This window comes from Myotis daubentonii, chromosome 6 (assembly GCF_963259705.1).
Source record: "Myotis daubentonii chromosome 6, mMyoDau2.1, whole genome shotgun sequence".
Lineage (NCBI taxonomy): Eukaryota > Metazoa > Chordata > Mammalia > Chiroptera > Vespertilionidae > Myotis > Myotis daubentonii.
In genome coordinates, this window is record NC_081845.1 from 19,718,306 (window position 1) to 19,744,522 (window position 26,217).

The following is a 26,217-nucleotide window of genomic DNA, read 5'->3' on the forward strand; positions in this document are numbered from 1 at the left end:
GGGGCAGGCGTCCCTGCTCCTCATTGCCACTTTCGTATCATCATCCTTTTCTCCTCCATAACAACACCCATTATAATGTCAAATTCATCAGAAAGTGTGATACATCAGACATTAAATTCAGCAATAATAATGTTGGCTACCATGTGTCCAATCCTATGTATGTTCCAGGACCCATGAAGGCTATTGTAGATGGATTTTTCTCAGGTATTCTGTTTATGAGGTAGATAAGATTATTCTTTCTATCTTTTTAAAATATATTTTTATTGATTCCAGACAGGAAAGGGAAGGGAGAGAGAGATAGAAACATCAATGATGAAAGAGAATCATCCATTGGCAGCCTCCTGCACACCCCACACTAGGAATTGAACCCACAACCCAGGCATGTGCCTGACCTGGAATTGAACCATGACCTCCAGGTTCATGGGTTGACGCTCAAACACTGAGCCATGCCAGTTGTGCAAGTTTATTCTTTCTTTCACAGTTTATAAACTGATACTGAGAGAAACTAAATAATTTGCTCAACTCATAAGCCAATAAGGGTTAGATCTGTGATTCAAACTGGTGCATTTAAATAGTCATTGACTGAATGTTTCATGATATCCTCAAAAAGGCTGAGAACAGGAGCCAGGTGATAATCAGTTAACAGGTTTGATGGGTGTAGAAGTTGCTGATTTGACAGGATAATTTCTAGAGATGTCCCCAGGGATGAAGCATCAGCTTTGTGTTTGACCCTGTCATATTCAAAATCCGTATCAGTGGTTTGGATGAGCTCTATCAGACATTCAGATAACATAAAGCTGAACGTGTTATATAGAATCAAAAGGTGGTCAAGAATGAAAGAGTATGACAGGTAGAACTATAAGATGAGTTTTGAACTGAGGCAGGTTCACGTGTCTATTCATGCTTGAGGCATTTGTTAGTAAGTATTGCCAATTCACAGGCATTATGGTAGTTGGGAGGAACATAAGGATGAGGAAGGGATGCTTGGGCCTTGCCCACTAGGAGCTTATATCTAGAGTTTAAGGAAACGAAACAACAACAGTAACACAGGAAATGACACATGATAGCAATTGCTGTGAAATAGAAGCTTTTACTTGACTGTATGTAGACTCATTTCTATAAATCCAGATCAAGGAAGGAAGTGCATTCATTATATTTGCAAATCACAGGTAGAGACTGATAATCTCTACTTTAAGAGAAATCCTGAGTAACCAGGATTGTTAAATGTTTAGCTTAAAAAGAAGATTCTTAGCTTGAAATACGATTTAGGGGATAATAGTATCATTTAGCTATTTAAGGACTTTTCCTGGAAAATGGAAATTAGATTTAATCTGCATAGCTTCAGACAGCAGAACTTGGATCACTGACTGAAAATAAGACTGAAACTAACTTTTATTCATCATAATGGAAATTTTATAGCTTATAGTTATAAAAGATGAAAAGGGCTGCCTTATAAGAATTTTTGCATTTAATAATATATCAAGGAAAGTTTGGCAATAACTCTATAAGGAAAGCAGGTTAGATTAGGTAACTTCTAACATTAGGTCTAACATACTATATTATTAATATTAAACTCATTTGATTTAATAGAAGGAATATATATTTCCAATTTTCCCATATTCAAAAAATACAAAAATTATATTCTAATCTATTATTGAAAAAATACTAGCACATATCACTGTTGAGAATATAATTGAACTATTCACTAGGTACCTAAAACAAATTTTTTCTAAAGATTAATTTCTACACAAGAGAAATATCATCAGAAATATTATGTCTACTATTTCAAAACAGACAGGAATGTCATATAAAAGGTCTATGTCAAAAATTTCCAAAAAGAGCATCATGATTTATGTGCTGTGTTTGTGGTTCTAACCAGAACATTTGATTCAGTTAACCAAGTTAGTATGTCAGCAACCCTTTGAAAGATTGACTATCCAGAGAAGGTCAAAATATTTGTTAGCGGTGTAAAGAAATTATAGAGTAGTAGTTATGAGAGGAGAAAACCATATTTTTGAATCTCTATTTCTAGTAATGGTTAACATTACCTTTGAGTGTTTTTGTTATTAGTGTTGCATTAGTTTACAAAAAATATTTATTCAGTGAATTTTTTTTTTTTACAAAAGCAAAATTTTAAAAATTTTTGTTCAAGATCCCATGTACTTTTGGACGCATGTCCATTTCTATAACTGTAAAATATGTGCTTAAAACACTCCCCAGTTAACACTTATTCATCCTTTCACACTTTGCTAAATGATTTGAGACTGGAATTCATAGATAATTAGTTTGTCTTAGAATCATTATTTTTCACTATACTACTATTAAATATGGAATGACTGTTTTATTGCTAAAATATAATGGTTCCTTTGGATGGCTGAATAAAAGAGGATTATGGTACTTAAGTCAATATGAAAATACAAATCATCTTGCCCTGCTAGCCACATTTTCTGTTCAAATCATTAGACTTGAAACTTGGCCTTTTTCATCTTAAGAAGCCTGACAAGTTTCATCTATACTTCCTAGAAAGTACATTCATTCAGTCAGTCATTCAAAGTAGTCATTGGATGCCCAGCATGTTTCAATCACTGTGTTGAGCTTGAAGGAACATTTAGCTGACTTGGGGCATCAGAGAATATTGATCAGAGAAAGTAACATTTATTTATAATAAGAGCTGAAATAAATAGTTGCTAGCCAGGTAAAAAGGAGAAAAATTATTTCAGAACAAGGGATATGCATATGAAAAGTCTCAGAGGTGAGAGAGAGCATTACATAATTTGAGCATTTCAGACAGTCACATATGGCTTTAGCATAGTGTGCCAAGGTTACAGTCGCTAGATGTAAGCCTAGAGGGGTAAGTAGGGACTGGATTATAAAGGTCTTTCTTGCCATGCTAGAGAGTCTGTCAGTCTTCCTAAGGTCAATGGGCAACTAGTGTGGGCTTTCAAGCAAGAAAGTGGCACGATTTGATATGTTCTTAACAATGATCACTCTGATTTTAGTGTGAGGAAATTAATAGGTGAGAAAATTTGAAGGCAGGATCTTTAGCTAAGAGGCTGTTGTAATGAGATAAAAGATTATGGTTGCCAGATAAAAATAATAGCAGCAAGGAAATTAAAAAAAAAAACACAGATAATAGAATCGTGGAATATGGCGATAAAGTAGATACCTGGGATGAGGAAGGCCTCCAGATTGCTGGCCTGGGTAATTAAGAGGGTGAGAGTGACCTCAAATAAAATTGGAAATACAGAAATATTTGCAGGTTTTAAAGAAATGAGCATAGTATTTGTCATTTCAAATTCAAGGTGCTCTTATGTTATGCATTACCAGCTATCCAAGAAGCAAATGGAAATGTGAGTCTGGAAATCATTAGAGATATCTGTGCTGCATATATAAAATTTACAGTTTGGGATACATAGATGATAGTGGAAGTTGTAGTAATGGATGAAATCACCAGGGTAGAATATAAAGGAAAGAAAGAGATGAGAACCAAAGTTTGAATCAAGGACACCAATTCTTAGTACACAGAAAGGGAAGCAAGAGTTCATGAAGGAGGATAAAAAAGAGAAGCCATAGAAGTAGGAGAAAATCAATAAATTTACTATTAAGAAACCATAGGAAGAGATGTTTTGATGAAAGGTGGCCAGAAATATCAGCTGCCACAGAAAGTTCATATATCATGAAAACTGATAATTGTCAGTAAATTTTAATTTAGCAACAAAGATTGTATGCATGAGCCTGGAATTGTGTTATTGCTGAAATCAGAAGCCTGTTTAAAGGATGAATGGGAGATGAGGAAGTAGAGACCAGGAATGTAAACAATGCTTTTTAAATGCTTATCAAAGATAGCCTGAAAGTTATCAAGGGACTTGAGACCTCAGTGTTGTTGTTTCTTAAGATAGGAAAGACTTGACCAACCTCAAATGTCAATGGAAAAAAGCCAGCAAAGGAAGAGACAATGCAGATGCTGGAGAAAATGGGAGGCAGGAGCGTAAGGAAATCAAAATTTAGGAAGAGAGTAGCTTTAGACAAACAACAAAATATCATTCCCTATACATAGAAATAAATATTAACGTGATAGAAAAATAGTGCAGGCAAGATGGTGAGTCATTTGGCCATGAAGGAGTACGCGAATGAGGACTTTTTCTTCTCTGAAAATAGGGGCTGTCCTCTGCTGAGGGTGTGGTGGAGAATTAGAATATTTGAGATTTATATCTCACTATATAGAAAAACTTGATTTTACATTAAGGTATAAATTGCATCTGTAAGTAATACAATATGTTTTCAAATGCATCACTAAAGATGTAAAAGAAAACTCCAAAGATCTAAGATTCATTGAGGTAATGTCATGGTTTCTCCCCCAGGAAATAAAGTAAATTCTCAAAAAGAGTCAATAGAAGTTCTAAAAACTAATTTTAATTCCATTGTAATTTCAGTAGAAAAAATTATTTGACTGTTTATCATGAATGACCTCACATACCATACCGAATATTGTCTGTCCATTAGAAAACACATGAAAAATATGTATGTGCTTCTTGATTGACTGAATGAAGCAAATAGCTCAGCATATGGGATGTGGTTTATGTTTAATACAGAGCCCAGAGGTGTCTCTGTGGCTCCAGCTGAGCTGATCAAATCGGCTCATTATACATCTATTTTTTAAATGACTTTTTTGCTCCCAATTTTTTATACTGTTTATGTCATCCTCCTGACCACACCAAATCCTGACTTATAAAATCAAGCTAAAATCCCACTCAAAATTCCTTCCGTTTTCTCCTGTTTCTCAACTTCCAAGTTAAATGTCACATTTCCACTAAACCGCAGTCGGTATTGCATTCTTTATGCACAATCTAAAGAACAAAATAAAGGAACAAACAAAATAGAAACAGAGACAGACTGAGGGTTGCCAGAGAGGAGGGCCTTTGGGGGACTGGATGAAAATGTTGAAGGTACCAATATGGTCATAGGGATGTAAATCACAGCATCGGGAATGCGGTCAGTGATATTGTAATAACTGTGTGTCGTGCTAAGTGGTAGGATGTTATTTTACCTTTTTCCCTCACTTGATTCCTCTCACTACTTGTCTCAGTGCCTGGCATGCAGCTCTTCCTCAGTCCTTATTGTATATATAAATCCTGTGTGTTAAGTACATTTCCACTTCGTGAGAGTTTTAATTTCAAAGCCATTTACACACAATTCTGAAACTTTTCTAATTCCTTATGTAAATGTCTTAAAGCATATTACCCAGTGCCTCTTATGATGCAAGATGAAAAGTAATATTTGACCTGAGATGCCTAGGTTAGATTGGGTCCTCTCTTTCTCTAAAGAACCATTAACATATGGCAAGAATTAGATGAGTAACATTCTTTAGGTGGTAACTAAACTGAACGTTTTTTGGTTTTTTTTTCTATTGTTTTTTCTTAAAAAATGTATGCCTGGTTTAGTTTCAGAAAGCCCACTGATGGGCATGCACCAGGTTCCAGGACTGTTATCATTTTTCAGTGATTTTGTCAAGAAGAAATATCAATGGCCAAATGATATAATAAATTTTAGAAATTTCTGAAGTTTATTCCTGACATTAGAGTAAGAGAAAAAAAATTATAGTGATATTCACATAGAAAAAGGAGAACAAAAAATCTTGTCAGTAGAGTTATAACAGCCCAGTATTAGTTTCTCAAAGGAGAGAGTTTTAAAAATATATATATGTATATCAAGCATTGAGTTTTCTGTCAGTGGTGTGTGTGTGTGTGTGTGTGTTCACAAGAACACATACACTCATAGGCGCAGAGCTGTATGATAAATTCCATTAGAACTCTCGTTACATTAAAAACAAATTCCTCCCTTTTCCTTTACAGAATTGTCAACATCACACTACTGGTGACTTCTGTGAGCGATGTGCTCTCGGGTACTATGGAATTGTCAAGGGATTGCCGAATGACTGTCAGCAATGTGCTTGCCCTCTGATTTCTTCCAGCAACAAGTAAGATGGAGAACCATTGCCATGTTTCCCAGTCAATAACCCCATCTGTGTAGCACATGGGCTTTCAGATTTGGCTGTATTTCTCCTGTAGACAAAAATCTCAATTTAAGATAGAAATTTATTTTAACAGTATAAAAGTAAGACAAAAGTGAGCACATAATACCTTATGGTTCATTTTTCCTTTAAAACCTTGTCCCAAGTAAACAATATTTATTAATTAAAATATAAATGTTAACATATGTCTTTGAAATAAATGTACATAATTTTATATATTTTCATAAAGGTCTAATGTTTGCATATAACTCTGCCATAAATGCAAGCTATGAGGATTGTTTGGTATATATATATCACATTTTTTGGCTGTTTCCCTTCACTTTTGGGTGTTTAGTTCTTGATTGGTAAAGAATTATCAAGAAAATAATTTTAAAATGGTACAATTGTAAAAAGGTGACTTAGTGCTATGCTCCAAATAAGTCAGTATCTCCCAGAAAAACAGCCCCCTTTCTGTTAAAATGGTCCAAACTTGATACCATGGAAACACAACCATGAGGGGAAGCAAAATCTGGAATATTTTATTTCAGTGCTGTCTGAACATTATGCACTGGTTTATATATTGTTAAAAAAAAAACACGAAGTATTTTCATTTACATTTTTGCTAAGGATATCTACACTTTCTGCTAAGTGATTTATAGACTTCAGTCTCTACATGGTGGGGCAGTGTTTCTCGAGGAATTTGCTGCTGAAAAGAAGTAGGACAGTTTGTTCAGATATAGAATCCTTATCTTGAATTTATAAGAACTGCAAACAACTCAGATGAAGAGATCATTTTACCAGTGATGACTTACTGGGTTTGTGTGTGTGTGTGTGTGTGTGTGTGTGTGTTTTAATATTTGGCTTTATATACATTCTAAAAACTTCATTTAAATTGTCTCCCTTTCCTCTACAATCTCCTGTTTATTGTTTAACAAATCACAGGTATTTATAGGGAATCAAATGTAAATGTTGAGGGAATTTGGATATTGATGAGGATAATATATGTGATTTATTATTTCATCTAAACACCAAGTGGTGTTTTTTTAAAAATAATTTTATTTTCATTTTTCTGTAATCTCCCTTAGATGATCAAATTTCAGTAAGAGAATGTTATTTATTTTATTGTTTATTAAAATGTAAGCCAATTGGCCCAGCCACTATGGGTAGTGGTTGCATGTCGACCTATGAACCAAGAGGTTATGGTTTGATTCTAGTCAGGGCACATGCCCTGGTTGTGGGCTCGATCCCCAATAGGGGGTGTACAAGAGGCAGCTGATCAATGGTTCTCTCTCATCATTGATGTCTGTATCTCGATCCCCCTCTCCCTTCCCCTCTGAAATCAATAAAAATATATTTTTGTAAATGTGAATCATTTGGGTTAGAAAATTTCAATAATTAATTGATAATTTACTGTTGGACGAGCTATAACAAGCTATGACATAAAAGAGAGGGTGGAGAGGGTCTATTGATTTTTTACAGAGAGGAAGGGAGAGGGATAGAGAGTTAGAAACATCGATGAGAGAGAAACATCGATTAGCTGCCTCCTGCACATCCCCTACTGAGGATGTGCCCGCAACCGAGGTACATGCCCTTGGCCAGAATCGAACCTTCAGTCTGCAGGCCGACGCTCCATCCACTGAGCCAAACCGGTCAGGGCACACAAAATGTATCTTAAGAGAAGTCAACTTAAATGTAAAGAGAATTCAAAGTTACAAAATATCACCCTTGATTTTGGAGGTTTCAAAATATGTTAAAAGAAATAGTAGTATTCATAATAGATCCTAAAACAGTGGATTGAAGAACTTTTATTGGTGGAGATAGTAGGAAATTATATGAGCAAAGGCTTAGAGAATAGAAAATACAAGACATGTTTAAGAACTAGTAAGTAAAAATTTGGAGCATGGTTTTCAAATAGAATTTCATAATTGCTGATGAAAATGAATTGGAAAATGGAGGCCATATTGTAGACATCTTTGAATACCAGTCTAAGAAATCGCTGCTTAATTTTCTATGTAATAAAGAAACACTACAAGTTTTTATTATTAAGAAAAGTTTGATATGATGAGAGCTACACTTTAGAAAAATTATTATGATAGAGTTGAATATAATGAATTGAAACAGGCAAAGAAGAAAAGTGATGAGACCAATTAAAAAGCTATTGCATTAGCTTAGGCAAACGATAATTAGAACCTAAAAGTAGAAAATAGTAACAAGAATGGAGACAGGTGGGTGAATGTGAGGAAATGGTTGAATGTAGTTCTACAGAATTGATAACTAATTAAATATGAGGGGTGAGAGCCAGGTAGGTCAGAGTGGAAGCCAGAGGCTTTTAGCGAAGTTGACCCCCTATGGTGGTGCTGTTAACTGAAATAGGGAAACCGACAGAGAGCTGCTATAGAAGAAAGACAATTTATGTTTCAAATAGGTGAAAATTGATATCAAGGGTCTGTCTAAATGGAAATATGCAAACAGCTGCAGGAAATGGAAATCTGAAAATGTGAAGGGCACATGAAGAAAGGCATATGTTAATAAATGAATGAAAGTCAGATAAGATTTCCCGGGGTATTATTACCCAAGCGAACCACATGGAAAGGAGGAAACATAAGACTCTCTACATTAGAGAAGCCAGAAAGAAAGGAAGAGCCAAGACAGGGGCTGTCAGGCCGACAAGGGAAGTAAGGCCACACTGCCATGAGCACCACAGAGAGAAGAGCAGCAGTAAAGGAGCATCCGATTCTGGTTGCAAGCGAGACTCAGTGCATATGCTGGTAATTAACTGAGGCTCGCTGTTGAATTTTGACCATCAATGATGAACGCAGACATTAGTTACAAGGGTGTGAGTTTACAGCTTTAAGAAATTTAAGAAGGAAAAGAAAGTGTACCACCTCGATTGCTTAGCAGAATTTTTAAAAAGCGTGTTTTCTTTTTCCTATATATGATTTGTATAATTTTTAATGTTTTTATTGATTTTTAGAGAGATAAGAAGGGAGAGGGATAGAAAGATAGGAACATCAATGATGAGAGAGAATCAGCCACCTGCATACCCCCCGCTGGGGATCGAGCCCACAACCTGGGCATGTGCCCTGACCGAATCAAATCTTGACCTTTTGGTTTCTAGGTCAATGCTCAACCACTGGGCCACACCAGCTGGGCTGATTTGTATAATTTATGAATAAATTTTTTATACAATGGGCCTTGTAAGAATCAAAATACCAAATCAAAGGGCTAGTTCAGTGGCTTCCAAAATTTATTGGTCACAGCCACAGTAAGAAATACATTTTTTATATTATAACCTACTACCCAGAAACTTGCATATGTAGATATCTGTCTGTCTACCTATCTCATACCTATCTTTATTTTTGTGAAGGCAAAAAGTAAACTTTTTGGATAATGAGTTTGTGAATAGTAGATCGATTTATTTACATATTTTGCAAGGTTAGAGTTCATTACTCATTCATACACTATTGATTTAATGCATTACAAGAAAAGTAAAATAAGACGCTAAAAGCAATAGAAGTTGTGACCCTCATCTATACACTTTATTGCTTTTTTCAGTATCCACTGGGTTAGCAGACCAACAAAAAAGAAAAATGAGGTGTTTGCAGCATTACCATTTTGCAGCAAATATCTTTGTTTTTTTTATTTCAAAGATTCCAGTACCCCATGCAGTGGTATCAAGTGAGAATGCAGCACTCTTTACCTTTAAAAGAAGTTTATAAAAACCCCCAAACTACATGTTAATGCAGCTTAGTTTTCAAGTCTTGTCAAGTCCTTTTTTTTTGTAGGGTAAGATGTCAACAGTCCTGGAGCAAGCCTGGCTGGCTATGGTCTACCAGTTTTGAAATGCAAACAGAGCAGGTTAAATAAGACCTACTTACTAGTAAAACTTATAAAATTGTCAGAAAAATCTTACCCACTTCATGCAATTTAGTGTGAGAAAAGCTTTCCTTCTTTTCCCACACTAAATTGCATTACTTGGTATTTCAAGTAAAATGTAGCTTGAAATTTATATGTAAATGAGAAAATGCATTCTTTTATGTTAAGTAAAACATTTATTCACACTTCATATGTTGAAGTGCCAGTGACAATTTGAGCTGAGTTTTCAGAGAAAAGTTTAATGTAGCTTTTATGCCTCCCCCCTTTTTTACCTGAAAGATATTTAATAATACTTATTCTACTGTCAGATAAATATGTATACACTTTAGTCATGTTTTTCTTTTGATTCATGAAAAGTGGACACTTTTGCTAAATGTTTCATATTTTTATGGTTGCCATATAATTATTAAAATTTTAACATAGTCACTGTGATGCATTGTTAATTCATTAAAAACAAAACATATTTATTTGTTGATTATTATTGGTACTGTTTAGTTGTGATATTTTACCCTTGAATAGGAACTTATAATTATAAATAGGCATTTATAATCACCAAAAATAAGTTCCAAGCATCTAGATCAGGGGTGGGGAACCTTTTTTCTGCCAACAGCCATTTGGATAGTTATAACTTCATTCGCGGGCTGTACAAAATTATCAACTTAAAAATTAGCCTGCTGTATTTGACCAAACGTTCAATTAACTTACCCCTAATGCCTTGGCAGGGCCAGACCAAATGATTTCTCGGGCTTTGTGCATCCCGCGGGACTGATGTTCTCCATCTTTGATCTAGACCATGGGTAGAATTTCTTAAATTTGTAAAATAAATAGGTGAAAGTAGTTTTTACAACGTTTCTCTGATTCAGTTTCAGCCCTTCTTGTGTCATGGAAGGCCTGGATGATTACCGCTGCACGGCGTGCCCACGTGGATATGAAGGCCAGTACTGCGAACGGTATGAACAGTCATGCTGCGTAGAGAGTGATGATGCCTAGAGATAGTATAATAAAGGATCATAATAGAAAAGTATTCATTATTTTCATAGCTTTATTGTTTTCATTTTCACTGGTGCTTTATATGCTTTCAAAATTATTTTCCTATCTTCAGAGTTTCTCCAAAGAAACAAATTCTTTCACAATTTTCTAATCTGTTTTAGTCTATAAATATATATATACATACTAACATATAGATGCATATATACCATCGTGTGTGTGTGTGTGTGTGTGTGTGTGTGTGTAGCGAGAAAGAGAGAGAAAGGGGGGAGCTTTATAAGAACAAATAAATCAATTTCCAAAAGCTTATAAGTACTTAATAATAACAAAAAGCTGGCCACACATAATTCTCATTTTAGTTCCATGGAAAATACTGGCTAGCACTAATTACACACACATCACTGTTCTGAGCACTCTGGCACTACATCAGCAAGTATATACATAATTCAGAATATAAATGGTACCAAGCATTCTTAATTAGAACAACTCAAACAATAAAGTGTTTGTTGTTCAGTTCTCTTTTTCAACAGGCAAACAGTATTTAATAAATGCTTCCTCTCACCATGTTTTTTACAAAATCTGATAATAGATGTATGCCATTATTAAATTGGATTCTAACTGTAATACAAATGTTAAATTAAGAAGCACGATTTCAGACTGACTGTCTAGTAAGTTTGTAATTAATATCTTCTGGAACCATAGTTTCTATAAAATCAGTATCCCAGATATTCAAGTGTATCACTGCCATTTTTAGTATGTTTTAGGCATTATCCCTAAAGTAACAAAGAGTAACTAATATTAACTATTAACATTATACACACATAATTTTTGCATAATTGGTAACAGTATAAACTTTTATGAAGGCCCATAGACATAGCCTAGCTCCTCTAGTTTAGTTGGGTTCCATTTTTCTTACCTATAATAGCAAAAGAGATGATGTTCTACCTACTTTAAATTAACATTGTGAAGATCAAGTGTACAGAAGGTACTGTTGATGCCCTGCCTAAGCACCTTCACAGAAGCCGCTTCTCCCATGGGAGGGGCTACAAGGCCTGAGAATTGACCCCACCCTCCTCCAGCGGTTCCAAGTCCTTGACTAACTAGTATGAGAGTGCAAAGTTTAGCTTCTCTGACCCTAATTTGAACAAATTTTGAGATGTTATTTATGCTACAGAGCAATATAAACAGATATTAATGTGATCATTACTTGTTTAAGAATCTTCTTTTGGTATTACCAGCAATGGTTGTATTAATAATGGAAATAAGTAGGTAACTAAATAAACTTGTTTTATAAATGCCAAAGCAGTTTCTATAAGTTTGCAAAACATATTTGCAAATAATTCTATGTGGTAATTCTAAACACGATATCCAATACTTGCACATATATAAAACAGTGCATTTACAATTTCCATGTCAAGAGAAATTGGCAGCAATTAAATAGCTTAAAGCAACACAGAATTCAAAAAGATTTCCATTTGTTTTGGAGACATATACATCACTTGAATAGATATATACTTTAACATCACCACCAGTGTGCTTTGGTATTCATGCTTAGTCTAATATTCATTTCATGCCCTTGTAAACTCCAGCAGGATGATGACTGAAAGCATCCCTGCACACCCAGGAAATTATCTGCAGTAATTTATGAAAAGAAATGTTTGATAGCATAGCTACATTTATAAATTGAAGTTACCACTATCTGTGAAAGCATGTATATAGAAAAGACTGGAAGGTACACCGTAATGTCAATTATTGTCTTCAGGGAGCATGATTACAGAAAATTTATTCTTTAATATCCATTAATGTTTAATAAATAGGAGTTGGCAGTTTATATAGCATATAGATGATCAGGGTCATACACTATCAAATGTGAAAGGCTTGAATTGTTTTTGCAGTTATCCAATGTTGTTACAGCTTTACATTCATCATCTCTAACATAAATGATCAGGTTCTATTTCCCTGAAAAATTGCTTTTATTTGGCTAAATTAAACCAAAGGTCTTGGTTAAATTTTTACTATAACCTTCCAACTAAATTTTTCCCACTTCTGAGAGATCCTTCAATCATTTAAATCACCTTATGACCTGCCCAAACTCATCAGCTTAGGTCTAGAACTGCTTATACGTCTTGAGTGTCTGCAGAAGTGTAGAAACCCTCCCATGCTCTTTCTTAGTTATTCTTATAATAAACTCTTTGAGCATTTAATCAATCTGAACCAGCATAGAATGCTTTCACCTAAATTTGTTAAGAAACAATTTAAGTGAATTTATATAAATGACACTTTTATTGAACATATAATGGAAATCAAATAACAATTTTTCCAATAAATATATAAAAGCCTAATGTTACAGATAATTTTCTTCTTGCTTTGCCTTTTCTAACCAGGCCAGAATAAATTGACTTTCACAATCAGCCATGCAAATTTTATAATCCTAGGTCACTAAAAATGGCCCCAAATTATTAGAGCAGTGTTAGTAACTTTGGCTCTAACATCCTATTATCTCTCAACTTCCTCCCATACTTGCCTTTTGAACAAAATTTCTGACTGTTGATTACATTTAGACTAGCTATATATAATTTATTGTCCAACCTGGGATACTTGGAGGAGAGACAGGAACTATAATTAAGCCAGGAAACAGGTAATCTGGGACCATTCTGGGTAAATCAGAGCATATGGTCTTGCCAGGATCTTGTAAAGTTACCACTTGCAGTAACATAACCAAGGGTGTATCCTTGAGTGAATGAATGCATGGATGAGTGAAATAGTCATTGAATGGATTGCCTTTGAGTTTATCCAGTTGGGTTTTCCTTATAATTTATCAAGTAGATATGTATTTTATTTATACAACATTAGCCCACTCCCATAGACACAGAATGAATAATTCATCTTGTGAAAGGAAAGAGCAATAGAATTAAATAAAAGACCTAGTTTATTATCCCTTAACTTGCTTCTTGTCACTCAGTAAAATTCATGGGTTTGGCACCAGTGGAGGGGTTCTTGTCCCCTCTTCGGGGTATAAATCAAGAGAGGAGGTTAAACAGATTCAAAAGGGAAGAGGTTTGCTAAAAACTGGGTGACAGGTCAAAGGGAGAGGGCGGGAGCTTGACGCATCAAGGCAGCACACACTGACAGAGAGTATGGCCCCCCTAAGTGCTGCTGGGGTCTGGCTTGCAGAGCGCTGGGTTTCTTTGCACAGGTGCAGAATAGATCTCTCCCTTCTCCAGATTCCCACTGTTCGCTGGCATTGACTGGCTCAGGCACAAACACATTGGTTTGGGGAGTACCACATGGGAAACCTTCATCTTACCTGGGAGAGACTCAAGAAGTAACTGAAGGACCTTCCTATTCATCTAAGGGTCTCAGCCTGTCTCAGGTTGAATGATTCAGTCATTTGACATCTAAAATGCAGGAGCCTAGGAAAGGCCAGGAGTCGATATATAACTTTATTTATTTATAATTTTTGAAAAACAAGGCTTTAAAAAATAAAATAGTTTATGATCTAGAATAGTGGTGGGAAAACTATAGTGCACAGAACTCAGACCATTTCGTGATTCTGTATGGCACTCAAGCTATTTAATGGTTGTTGCAAGCAAACATTTACAAATCAATTTGATGATAGGAAGCACTCAATTTGAACCCTAGTTAAGTGAATTTGATACCTCAACAAGAATTTCTTTCTTTACACTAGTAGATGAGTTTTACTTGATAGATTGTTATTATAAAATAATTTGTACCAATTATTTTTATTATTATTATATCTTGAGTTCTATCAACAAGAACAAAAAAACATTTGGAATTTTTTCTCTCTCTTACTACATGATTTTGATTGTCGTCTCTTGACCAGCAAAGCTTAAAATATTTATTATCTGGCTCTTTATAGGAAAAGTTTGCTGACCCCTGATCTATTGACTCTTGCCATCAGTTTTGTTTCATTTAAAACAACACACACAGCAGCAATTTAGAGACATGAAATCATTAATCCCCTTTACTTTGTCAATGTTTCAATCCAGGTGTGCCCCTGGCTACACTGGCAGCCCAAGTAGCCCCGGAGGCTCCTGCCAAGAATGTGAGTGTGACCCCCATGGCTCAATGCCTGTCCCCTGTGATCCTGTCACGGGGCTCTGCACGTGCCGACCTGGAGCCACGGGGCCGAAGTGTGATGGCTGCGAGCACTGGCATGCACGAGAGGGCACGGAGTGCATTTGTACGTATACTAACTTAGCCGTTAGGACTGGTTCCATTTCTGTCTCATTTCCAGTGAGAGACTTCTTTTTTTTTCAATAGCTAGTGCTTCATTCTTTCTGACACTGTCTGTAAGCCTTCTGCTGTTTGCCTGCTGCTTTTTGACTCCATCCTGCTGAGCCAAGACCAGCTGAGAAGATCCTCAGCATGCTTTAGTCAGTTCTTTGAAGACTTACAACAACGTTTCTGGAGGCAGATTTTACTTTTATTTTGTCCACCTCAGAGTTGGCATTGTCTTTGTGATTAAAGATCTGAATTTATTAAATCTTTTAGAATCTTCCTGATTTTATAATTGGCTGGACAAACACTTTTAGCCTTGAATTACAACAGACTTTTCCTTTCCTAGCTTTTACAGAAATCCAGGGGCTTACTGCTTCATAACTTTCTCTTGCACTGCAGAACCTGAAAGCATTGGCAGTGAACTTGAGTGTTTTTATTCTCGTGTACAATAAATGAAGAGCAGTTGGCTCGCTCTTTCTCTTATTTTTTTTTTCCATCTGCTTCTGGATTCAGTAATGCCATATTGAAAGTACATCAAATATCAATAGCTATATAATTATTGGATCTTCTACAAATTCTAATCTAAAATAGGTCGCATAAATTCAGAGAGGGACTGTTATGTTACAGTATTCTTTTCCTTGAAGGAATTTACATTAGCGGTCTTAATTCTTTCTAAGTAAGAGAAATATAAAATATTTCAGTATTTACCTATTTTAATGTATTTATGCATGCTAATATTTCTCGTTTTAACATATTATGTGTGTCTAACTCTTAATGGCATCTTAATTAGAGTTTTTGTGCTCTAGTTTTGTAAGCACTACCTCAAAAACTAAAGATGGCTTTAACAACATACATACAAATAAAGGCTGGATGTGTTTGGGAATATAGATTTTAAAATTATTTCTCTATGTATTTCAAACATCTTTAATGAAAATATATTACACTTAAAATAAAATTATCAAGTTTTTTGGGAGAGATTAAATGTAATAGACATTTACATTATTATATTCAGTTTATGGTATATTTTCTCAAGTATAATTGCATATTTTAATGATAATTTAAGTGGACTTCCAACATAATCCAGCTAGTTTAAGTTAACATAGTTAACGTAAATTTATTTAATTAGATTAAATTGTTTCCAAGTTAACGTAGATTTATTTAATTAGATAATTGATAGATACTCCTAATGTAAACACTAAACAGTCTTTTAATCTTAAATCATCAATTTTACTAATTATCCAGAAGTAAACTTTAAAGAAAATGATCACATTCAATGTGAAGCACAAAAATTACATAACATATTAAAAATCCGTGAGCGGTAAAATAATGGGATTATTTTCTGAACATTTCTTTTAAAGGGAGTTGTCATTTTGCCCACCAATAACAATGGCTCTAAGTTCTTATTCTGTTGATGATCAGTATTTTATGAACATTTAAATAAATTTACAGTAAAAAAAAAAACTCAACTCATTTTTCCCCCCATCACATCTGTCGATTTTAAATCTCCCAGTGGCCCATATGGAAATAATAAAGTGCCAACTTTCCAGTTATGAAGTTACACCTGCCGGGGTCCAGCCCCAGCAGGTCCAGGGGTCCCCAAAGGTGTGGACGGAGTCGGCGAAGAAGGAATGACACGGAGACAGCGTTCAGTTGATCAGCAGCCTAGCCAGGATCTCCAGCCAAGTTCTGGTCTCGATCTCCAGAGAGGCTCTGCTTAGGATATCCAGAGAGGTTCTGTCCAGGTTCTCCAGTCAGGTTCAGTGATCAGGTTCTAGTCAGGCTCTCCTGCCAATCTCCGCAGTCAGGTTCAGTCCAGGATCCCCTGCCATGCTCTCTCGCCAGGCTCCGCCTCCAGGCTCCGTGTAGGTTCTGTCTTCTGAATTCTCTTCTAAGCTCTCTCTCCTGAGTTCTGTATTCTGAGTTCTGTCTGTCGCTGTCTCTAGATTCTGAGTTCTGTCTGTCGCTGTCTCTAGATTCTGAGTTCTGTCTCTCTCTGTCTGGTTACATCTGTATTTATACCAGTTCATTTTAATCCTGTCAATCTCTATTACAAAGGTTAGGGCGTTTCTTATCTCCATTCCAGGGAGTAAAGATTATGTAGCTTAAGCATGATTGTTTGTAGTTAAATTGATTAACTACCCGCCTGGCACTTAGTTAAGGAGTTTCATCCCCTCCCTAACTTCAGGGGAAAATCCCTACCTGGGGATTCAACCTTTCTCGGAGAGGTGACCTTGGTTAAAACACAGCGCCAAGAAGGTGAGTAAACATATTAAGAACCGTATGTTATATATGCCAGGTCCCTTGAAACAGCAAGGATGAACCGGCTCCCGGCAACACCAGCCTGGTAATGTTCATTTGCACTGTTTTTGTCCCATAGGGAAATGTATTTCCAACTGCTCTACATGACATTCAGTTCAGTTGCTATGTCCAGAAAAATTTTAATATTCTTCTGGAAGGTTTTTTAAATATCTAGATACCTTTTCTAAAGTCTTTACAAGTATTTTACAAATAAATACAATATTTCTCTTATATTTATAAAATACTTATAAAAATATTTTCACTTTATAAATGATGTATAGATTTTCCTTATTCTGCTCTTAAATAGTGATTTCTATTTACATCTAGGAATGTGTTATCTTTACCCCTGCATTAGCTTAACTATAGGCAATGCTACATAGAGTATCTTCAGATATTTTTTTCTCATCTTATAAAATTTCTCCTATTGTGCAAAAGTATGCCATGATTCTAATATGTTGGCCTTTCCCAGATCTGTTATGGTTCTAGTTTTGAAATGAGATAATAAAACAAGACACAAGTGAGGACATAACTCTGATTTATCTTCAGTTCTCTTTGTAATACTTTTTAATATCTTTCTCTATCTATTAGCTAGATTAGAGCAAGGCACCAAATAATGGATTCACCTGGCACATTTTACCTGCAGGGCCTGTTTTGCAGCATGTGATTATAGAGGAATTTTCTGAGGCCCAGGGGTGGGAGAGGATGGAGGTAGCCTGGTTCAGGCAAGGAAATATTTTTCTAATAAGTGAAATGTCTTCTGAGAGAAGCTGGTTCTGAGCTTAGAGCCTGTGTTACCTCAATGAAGAATAAAGATAAAATGGACTAAAAAATGAAAAACTTAAGTATATATATATATATATATATATATATATATATATTGTCAATATGGTAGTGATGACAAAACCTTATTCATCAGATATTGTTAAGTGAAGTCCTACCTTCCAGGCAGGTGAAAAGATACAATAGCTGGTGCTCACATTCCCTTCAATGCCTTTCATCGTTTTCTAAAAGGAATAATTTGAAAGAGCTCTATAGTGTGAACTTCCTTATGCATGTTGGTGATTTCTGAATAGATATTATTCAACTACCAGAATCAGGACTTCTTCCTAGTAAGTTAGGTTAATATTAATCCAATCTCCTCTTTCAACTCTAATTCATAATTTACATATCATTTTCTAAAATGAGGACAACTGCCTGCCTCTCTGAAATTGAAAAATGAGCAAGCTATTATTTACTTAATACTAAAGTTTTATATTGGGAAACACAAAACTTGGCTTTGTTCATGTCCTATTTTCTGCAGACTAGTAATTAACATGGAACTCACAAGATGTTTAAAATAGGTTATGAGTGGCATAGTAAAATACATTGCTCTCTAAGAGAGCACAAATTAAAATTAGTAGCTGTTAGCAAGATGTTATTCCATAAAGAGTGCCTAAAATAGCATTTTATAAATACCAAATTGGTGCTTTCTATTTTATTCATTGTATATGAAATATTAGGAATATATCAACTTTTTTATGTATAATCATCTCAAATATAATATTTAAGATATTGTTTTGCTTTCCAAAGTTGCAAAAGCAATCATGGCGTGTTTTTTACCTGAAATCTAAGGTAAACCTAGCTAAATGTGGTAATGCACCTGTAAAAGCTCTATTTATTTTATTTTAGTTTTTTTATTTATTGCTTAAAGTATTACAAAGGGTATTACATATGTGTCCATTTTATCCCCCCGCCCTAGACCAGTCCCCTAGCCTCCCCTATCCCCCAGTGTCTTATGTCCATTGGTTATGCCTATATGCATGCATACAAGTCCTTTAGTTGATCTCTTACCCCCTACCTCCTGCCCCCCAACCCTCCCCGGCCTTCCCGCTGCAGTTTGACAATCTGTTTTAGGCAGCTCTGCCTCTGTATCTATTATTGTTCAAAAGTTTATAATGGTCTCTATTATCCATGAATGAGTGAGATCATGTGGTATTTTTCCTTCATTGACTGGCTTATTTCACTTAGCATAATGCTCTCCAGTTCCATCCATGACGTTGCAAATGGTAAGAGTTCCTTCCTTTTTACAGCAGCATAGTATTCCATCGTGTAGATGTACCACAGTCTTCTAATCCATTCATCTACTGATGGGCACTTAGGCTGTTTCCAGATCTTAGCTATGGTGAATTGTGCTACTATGAACATAGGGGTGCATATATCCTTTCTGATTGGTGTTTCTGGTTTCTTGGGATGTATTCCTAGAAGTGGGATCACAGGGTCAAATGGGAGTTCCATTTTCAGTTTTTTAAGGAAACTCCATACTGTCTTCCATAGTGGCTGCACCAGTCTGCATTCCCACCAGCAGTGCACAAGTGTTCCTTTTTCTCCGTGGATAGAACATCGGCCTGAGGACTGAAGGGTCCTGGGTTTGATCCCGGTCAAGGGCAAGTTCCTTGGTTGCAGGCTCCCGGCCCTGTTCGGGGCCATGTGGGAGGCAACCAATTGATGTGAGAATGTGTCTCTCTCACATTGGTATTTCCCTCTCCCTTCCACTCTCTCTAAAAATCAATGGAAAAAATGTTCTCGGGTGAGAATTAAAAAAAACCACAACAAAACAAAACTCTGTAAAAAAGCACCTTCCAGCCACTTGGTGAATCCTGAGGTCTGAAGTTTTATCCAAACTTGATACTAATCTGCAGAGACACAGTCAAGATTATTATTATTAATAGCCAGTTGCCACCAGTGATCTTATTACAATAATGCAGAGCCTTATATATTATCATTAAACAGTGCTGTACTCTTATAATGGCAGTTATTGTTCCATATATATGAGAACAGGAGCAAAATAATGGAAAGTGGTTCATCATTTAAAGAAAATGGCATTTCCTATAATAAAAAATGACAAAAAAAATCATCTGATCTCCAGATGCTACTTAGTGAGCTATGCTTTGGACATGTGATCACCCTCTGTCCTGGCCCCTTAAATGCCAATCTTCCTTTGTCCCCCCCTTAATCCCCAAGTACTAGTGCCTATTTAAAGGCCACTATGTCTAATCACTTTTGCTACAACTCAAAACCCTGTGTATTGTTCAAATCCAGGCATCAGAGAAGCTATAAAAGCAGCTTCTGTTCACCCTGTTTGTACCTTCTCTGCATCTGTTTTGTCAGTAAAAGATGTTTTTTTGTTGTTGTTGTTTTTAAAATACATTTTATTGATTTTTTACAGAGAGGAAGGGAGAGAGATAGAGAGTTAGAAACATCGATGAGAGAGAAACATCAATCAGCTGCCTCCTGCACATCTCCTACTGGGGATATGCCCACAACCAAGGTACATGCCCTTAACGAGAATCGAACCTGGGACCTTTCAGTCCGCAGGCCAACGCTCTATCCACTGAGCCAAACCAGTTTAGGCAGTAAAAGATGTTTTAAGTTTCTTATTGTCAACCTCCTTAGCATAGGTCCAGGCTAACAACATTGTAGAAGAGCAAATACTCTGAATCTAGATGATTTTCCTGGTTATTAGCGATTAGACTCAGCAGTTTGTCTAACGCATGGAGAAAGCTGTTCTATTAATGGACTTAAGGAGTTGTGTGATTGAATTGTCATATAGAGGAGGATGATCACAACTCCTTTATTTTCAGTCAGACTTTACTTTAAGGGTAAACTCCATTTTTTAATATATATGTATATTTTTAAATATATTTTTATTAATTTCAGAGAAGGAGAGGGAGAGAGAGATAGAAACATCAATGATGAGAGAGAATCATTGATCAGCTGCCTCCTGCATGCCCCACACTGGGAATGGAGCCCACAGCTGGGGCATATGCCCTGACCAGGAATTAAACTGTGACCTCCTAGTTCATAGGTCGACACAACCACTGAGCCACACCTGCCAGGTAAGAGTAAACTTCATTTGACTACATTTTTCACTCTGCTGGATGCAAGAAGTTTATTGACCTCACAGAACAATAAATTACATGATTTTAAAGTCAGAAGCAATCTTATAAGTGAGATAGTGTGATCATCTCCTTTTCTGATGCAAGGAAACATGCTGTTTGAAGGTTCTAGTTGGCTTGAAGCCTGGCAGGCCATGTAGACATTGTGTGACATGACCTAACATTTCTAAACCTCATTTAATAATCTATAAAATGGAAATAAAATACTACATACATATATGTAAAGTATCTAAGCATAATAGATGCTCAAAAAATTCTAGACATTATTATCTCATGGTATTATTTGATCATTTTTTTCAAAAGCGTAATATTCTATGCAGCCCATCAGTCTCTGATGAAGTGTTTAGGTTAGGCTGAACTTTGATTTTCTATAATTATCTCTAATTCTAGATTCTTCAAGTCACTGAAAACCTCTTTTATGACTGCCTTACATTTCTCACCTCTTCAAGTTTATATTTGTAGATTCATAAATACCCTGATTGTGACTATTTTTCTCATCTTTAAAATGAAGACAATGATAGTACTTCATAAAATTGCTATTAACATTAGATAATGATGATAAGACACAACCTATTGTCTTCCATGTAGTGAATATAGAAGCTGCTTCCCCATTATTATAGTATTACCAAAGTTTCTATTTTTCTGAAAACTTACACCATACTAGAACCATATTGAACTTGTTTTTTGTATGTATTTATGTACAGAATATTGTTTAACATAGATACTAAATAATGTTTACATAAAATTAAACCACACAAATTTATATTATACATATAATATAACTTGGTACATGAACAAATTCATCAGCCTCACCTAAAGCTTACAAAATATGTTTCTCTCTATTCAAAGAAATAACAATCAGTTTAAAACCAATTTTTTTTTATTTTAGAAGCTGTTTATTTATATATTATAATAATAAGCTCTACATTCATCTAATCTAAAGGTTTATTTTTGAAAGGGAAAAGATAGAAATATAAATCATATTTAAAGAACTATCAATGCCCTTAATGTGGAAGAGTTTAAAATATGAATATTAACACAAATTTTATCTTTTGTTAGAAATGTATATTTACTCATCTTATCCCTACTTGATTAGAGCAGACAAATTATGTATATTTGGCTAAAATTGGTTAATAGGTTTGGCCTTTTCAAAAGTATTCAGTATACTCATTTCAGCTTCTTTGGATTGGATGTAGCATGTGAATGTTTGTGACAGTAAGCCAGTACTTATTATGCATGGGGGACGCTGGTGGAAGTGCAGTATTTTGTACTAATTGCTAACAGAAAGATGGGTAATATCAGGAGCCTGGTTTCCCCCTTCCATGTGCCCAGCTATAACGGTCTGAATTTAGTACTGCATTTGTTAATATTAGATACAAATTTATCCTGACACTTTTATAGGCAAAGTCTCAGAAACATTTAGTCATGTAAAATATAATCATAGTCTTGAAATATTTGCTTTTGCTCCCATGCATTTTAGGAAGGATCTCACTTTATAAATCTAATTTCTATTGCTCAGGAGGAGAATGGTTTAAAGATGTTTGTTTGGGGGTGGGGGGGGTGTTAGAGGGTCCTGATTGTTAAATGGGTGTTAATTTATGTTGAACAGTTATTGCACCCTTATGAAAATATGCTCTTTTACATAATGTGAATATTCCATGTCTCTCTACACTCTTCAAATCTTCCCTATCATAGTGAATTAAATGTGGTTTTCATTTGCATCCCATTTCCAGTGTTTGTTGCCAGACATTTCAGACTTTTTGAGGGCAAATAAAAGTAACTTGTGGTGTAAGTAAAATATTTTGTGTCAGAACAGAATAGCAAATCATTATGTAAAGGGCACATTTCTCCATGTGTGTATCTTATAACTGCACTAGACTTATCCAGAAGCTTTGAAAAAATCCCTGTGGCTGTCATGTTCATAAGTCTTTCTGACCCCTTTGGACAGATGTTAGAATAAGACTTGGAGCATATATAAAACTTACCCTTCACTGATGGAAATGTGCTTGCACTTTGCTCCCCAAAAAGCAAGTGCAGAGACCATACGACATGGGATAATAATAGACCTTTGGACACAGAGACATAAAATGGAATCTATGACTCCTTGAAAGAGCAATTAAATACATTTTCATTTCACAACTGAAGATGAGAAACCAAAACAGATGGGCAGGGGGTAGAATCAATGAGAGAAAAATTAGCATTCATTATGCCTCTTGGCATTCTCTTTCACCAATTTACTCTATAGTATATTACAGTAAATCAGATCTAGTTCTGCATTACAGTCCCTGATTTCTTCTTGTATGAAATAAAAACTGAGAAAACTTTTTCCTGGAAAATTTTGGAACCATCATAAGGAGCCTCTAGCCATACTATTATCAATGAGCTGACTCAATTCCTTCTTGGAAATAAGTAGGTTATAAATTACGATAAATTAGAAAATGAACTAGCAAAAGATTTCTGAAGAACACGGGGCCCTAAAAAGCATGGTGAGATAGTATCAAGTATCTTTCAAGATATTGAAATTGAAAAAAGAGCATTTGCTTACTTACCTCCTGGGAATATCTGCCCAAAATACATTTTCATTAGAAATTAACTGGGACTTTTAAAACATGATGAACTTGGACTCAGTGGGAAAGGACATTTCATATTCTTCATAACTTTTAATATAATTAGAATTTGTAACTAATACTTCTTTTTAGTTTCTGTTCTGAATTTACACTCTAGATCAGGGGTCCTCAAACTACGGCCCGCGGGCCACATGCGGCCCACCGAAAACATTTATCCGGCCCGCCAGGTGTTTTTGCCGCCGCTGTGTGCATAGGAATTTGTTCATAGTTTTTTTTTTTTAAACTGTAGTCTGGCCCTCCAACGGTCTGAGGGACAGTGAACTGGCCCCCTGTTTAAAAAGTTTGAGGACCCCTGCTCTAGATCATACATACAAAATTTGGGAAGGGGTATCAATTCTCTACAGTCCCACTCCAAAATCCAATAGCCTAACGTAACACTGTGTATATCCTCAGATTCTATAGTTGGCAATTTGAGTTGGGCTCCATTGGATAGTTCTGTTGTCATGTCTGAGGAGTCCCAGATGGGAGTCCCAGATGGCCTCATTCACATGATGGGGCCTCAGCTGGAGTGGTTTGGCCTGCCTTTCTCAAGATCAAGTTGCCTCTCTTCCTCAAGGAGGCTAATCTGAGATTGTTGACAAGGCAGCAGGGAGCCAAGAATGTGGATATAGAAAGTGCAAAGCCCCTTGACGCTGAGGCTCTGGAGTCACACACTGTGAGTCAGAGTGAGTCATAGAGCCAACCCAGATTCAGGGGAGGCAAATAGACTCTACCGCTTAGTCGGAGGAGCAGCAAAGAAATAGTCATTTTTACTGCTCCCCAGAAATGAGCATCGCCTTTATCTGTTCAGTAACCCTTCTTTGTTGTTTCTTTTTTGATAATGTTTTGTATCTCTTTGCTTCCCCTCCATCCCTACATTCCAATAACTCTTTTCTGGGTCATAACTGAATCACCTCATGAAGATATTTTAACAGTCACCACACTGACAGCAGTCAGTCTCTGCCTTTTAATCTCTCTAACCATGTTCTTACCCTATTCTCCTGTTACTCACATATCTGTGTGATTCCCTATTTCCTACCACTGATCATTAGGTTCTCACTTTCAGACACTTCCTATTTGGCCTCTCTCTTCCTCCCACTCTCCTTCTCCCTCTCTCAATTCTTTTCTTCTAACTCCCTGGTGGTACTCCCCAAAAGTATTGCCTGCTCTTCTTTCACAATGATATTAGTAAAGAACTATTTATTAATTGTTTACTATATGGAAGACCATTGCCTAGGTCAGTGATGGCGAACCTATGACACACGTGTCAGAGGTAACACGCGAACTCATTGTTTTGGTTGATTTTTCTTTGTTAAAAGGCATTTAAATATATAAAATAAATATCAAAAATATAAGTCTTTGTTTTACTATGGTTGCAAATATCAAAAAATTTCTATATGTGACACGGCACCAGAGTTAAGTTAGGGTTTTTCAAAATGCTGACACGCAGAGCTCAAAAGGTTCGCCATCACTGCCCTAGGTGCTATGATCAAAGGTAATGAAGGTCCCTCCTCTAGGGAGGGAGAAACAATAAATAAAGTAGTAAGATGGCCCCCACACACATGAGTGTTAAGGTAACAAGACAAAAGGAATGCTGTAGGATTGGTGGGGACAGTAATCGCAGAGTCTTCACGGCCTTCCCCTCTGAGGAAGTAACTCCTGAGCACTTGACCTAAATATCCAAGAGCCCCGTAGAGGAAGATGGAGGGAGAAGTGTTCTAAGCAGAGGAGGCAGCAGGCAAGATGATGCCTTCCAAATCCTTGCTCCCTCTAGGATTAGAGTGTACACCCCTAAAGTTTGTCGCCTGGTTCAGTGGTTCTAAACACTGGCGGCATGATAGCATCATCTGGAATCTTTAAAAAATACAGATGCCTGGGCCTTACCACAGACCCATCAAATCGGATTCTCCAAAGGTGAGAAGGGGATTTACCTATTTTATCAATCCTCAGTCACTATAATATGCAGCCCAACTTGAGAACCACTGATCTACAGCAGTGCTTTTCAAATATCAGCATGCACAGATCACATGGGCCTGCTTCTAAAGTGCAGATTCTGATGCACCAGCCCCAGGGTGGGTCCAAGATGATCCATTTGTAATAAGCTCCCTGGTGATGCCAATACTGCTGGCCAGGTTGCTCCTCCAAGTGTTGTGCATGGATCAGAAGTGTCAATAGTCACCTGCGAGCTTGTTAGAAAAGCACATTCTCCCTCAGAGAATCCGAAACCAGGTGATTCATTCACCTTGAATAAGAACCCCTGAGG

The 26,217-nt window shown here is 36.1% G+C and overlaps 1 protein-coding gene across 2 annotated transcripts in view; it reads left to right on the forward strand.

Moving 5' to 3' along the window:
* Nucleotides 1-26,217, forward strand: part of LAMA2 (laminin subunit alpha 2) — a 484,581-nt gene that overhangs the window by 333,783 nt on the left and 124,581 nt on the right. For both annotated transcript variants that reach the window (XM_059700294.1, XM_059700292.1), the window contains exons 31-33: nucleotides 5,853-5,977; nucleotides 10,750-10,836; nucleotides 14,884-15,077. In XM_059700294.1, coding sequence (XP_059556277.1) covers nucleotides 5,853-5,977; nucleotides 10,750-10,836; nucleotides 14,884-15,077 — 406 coding nt within the window. The remainder of the gene's footprint in view (nucleotides 1-5,852; nucleotides 5,978-10,749; nucleotides 10,837-14,883; nucleotides 15,078-26,217) is intronic.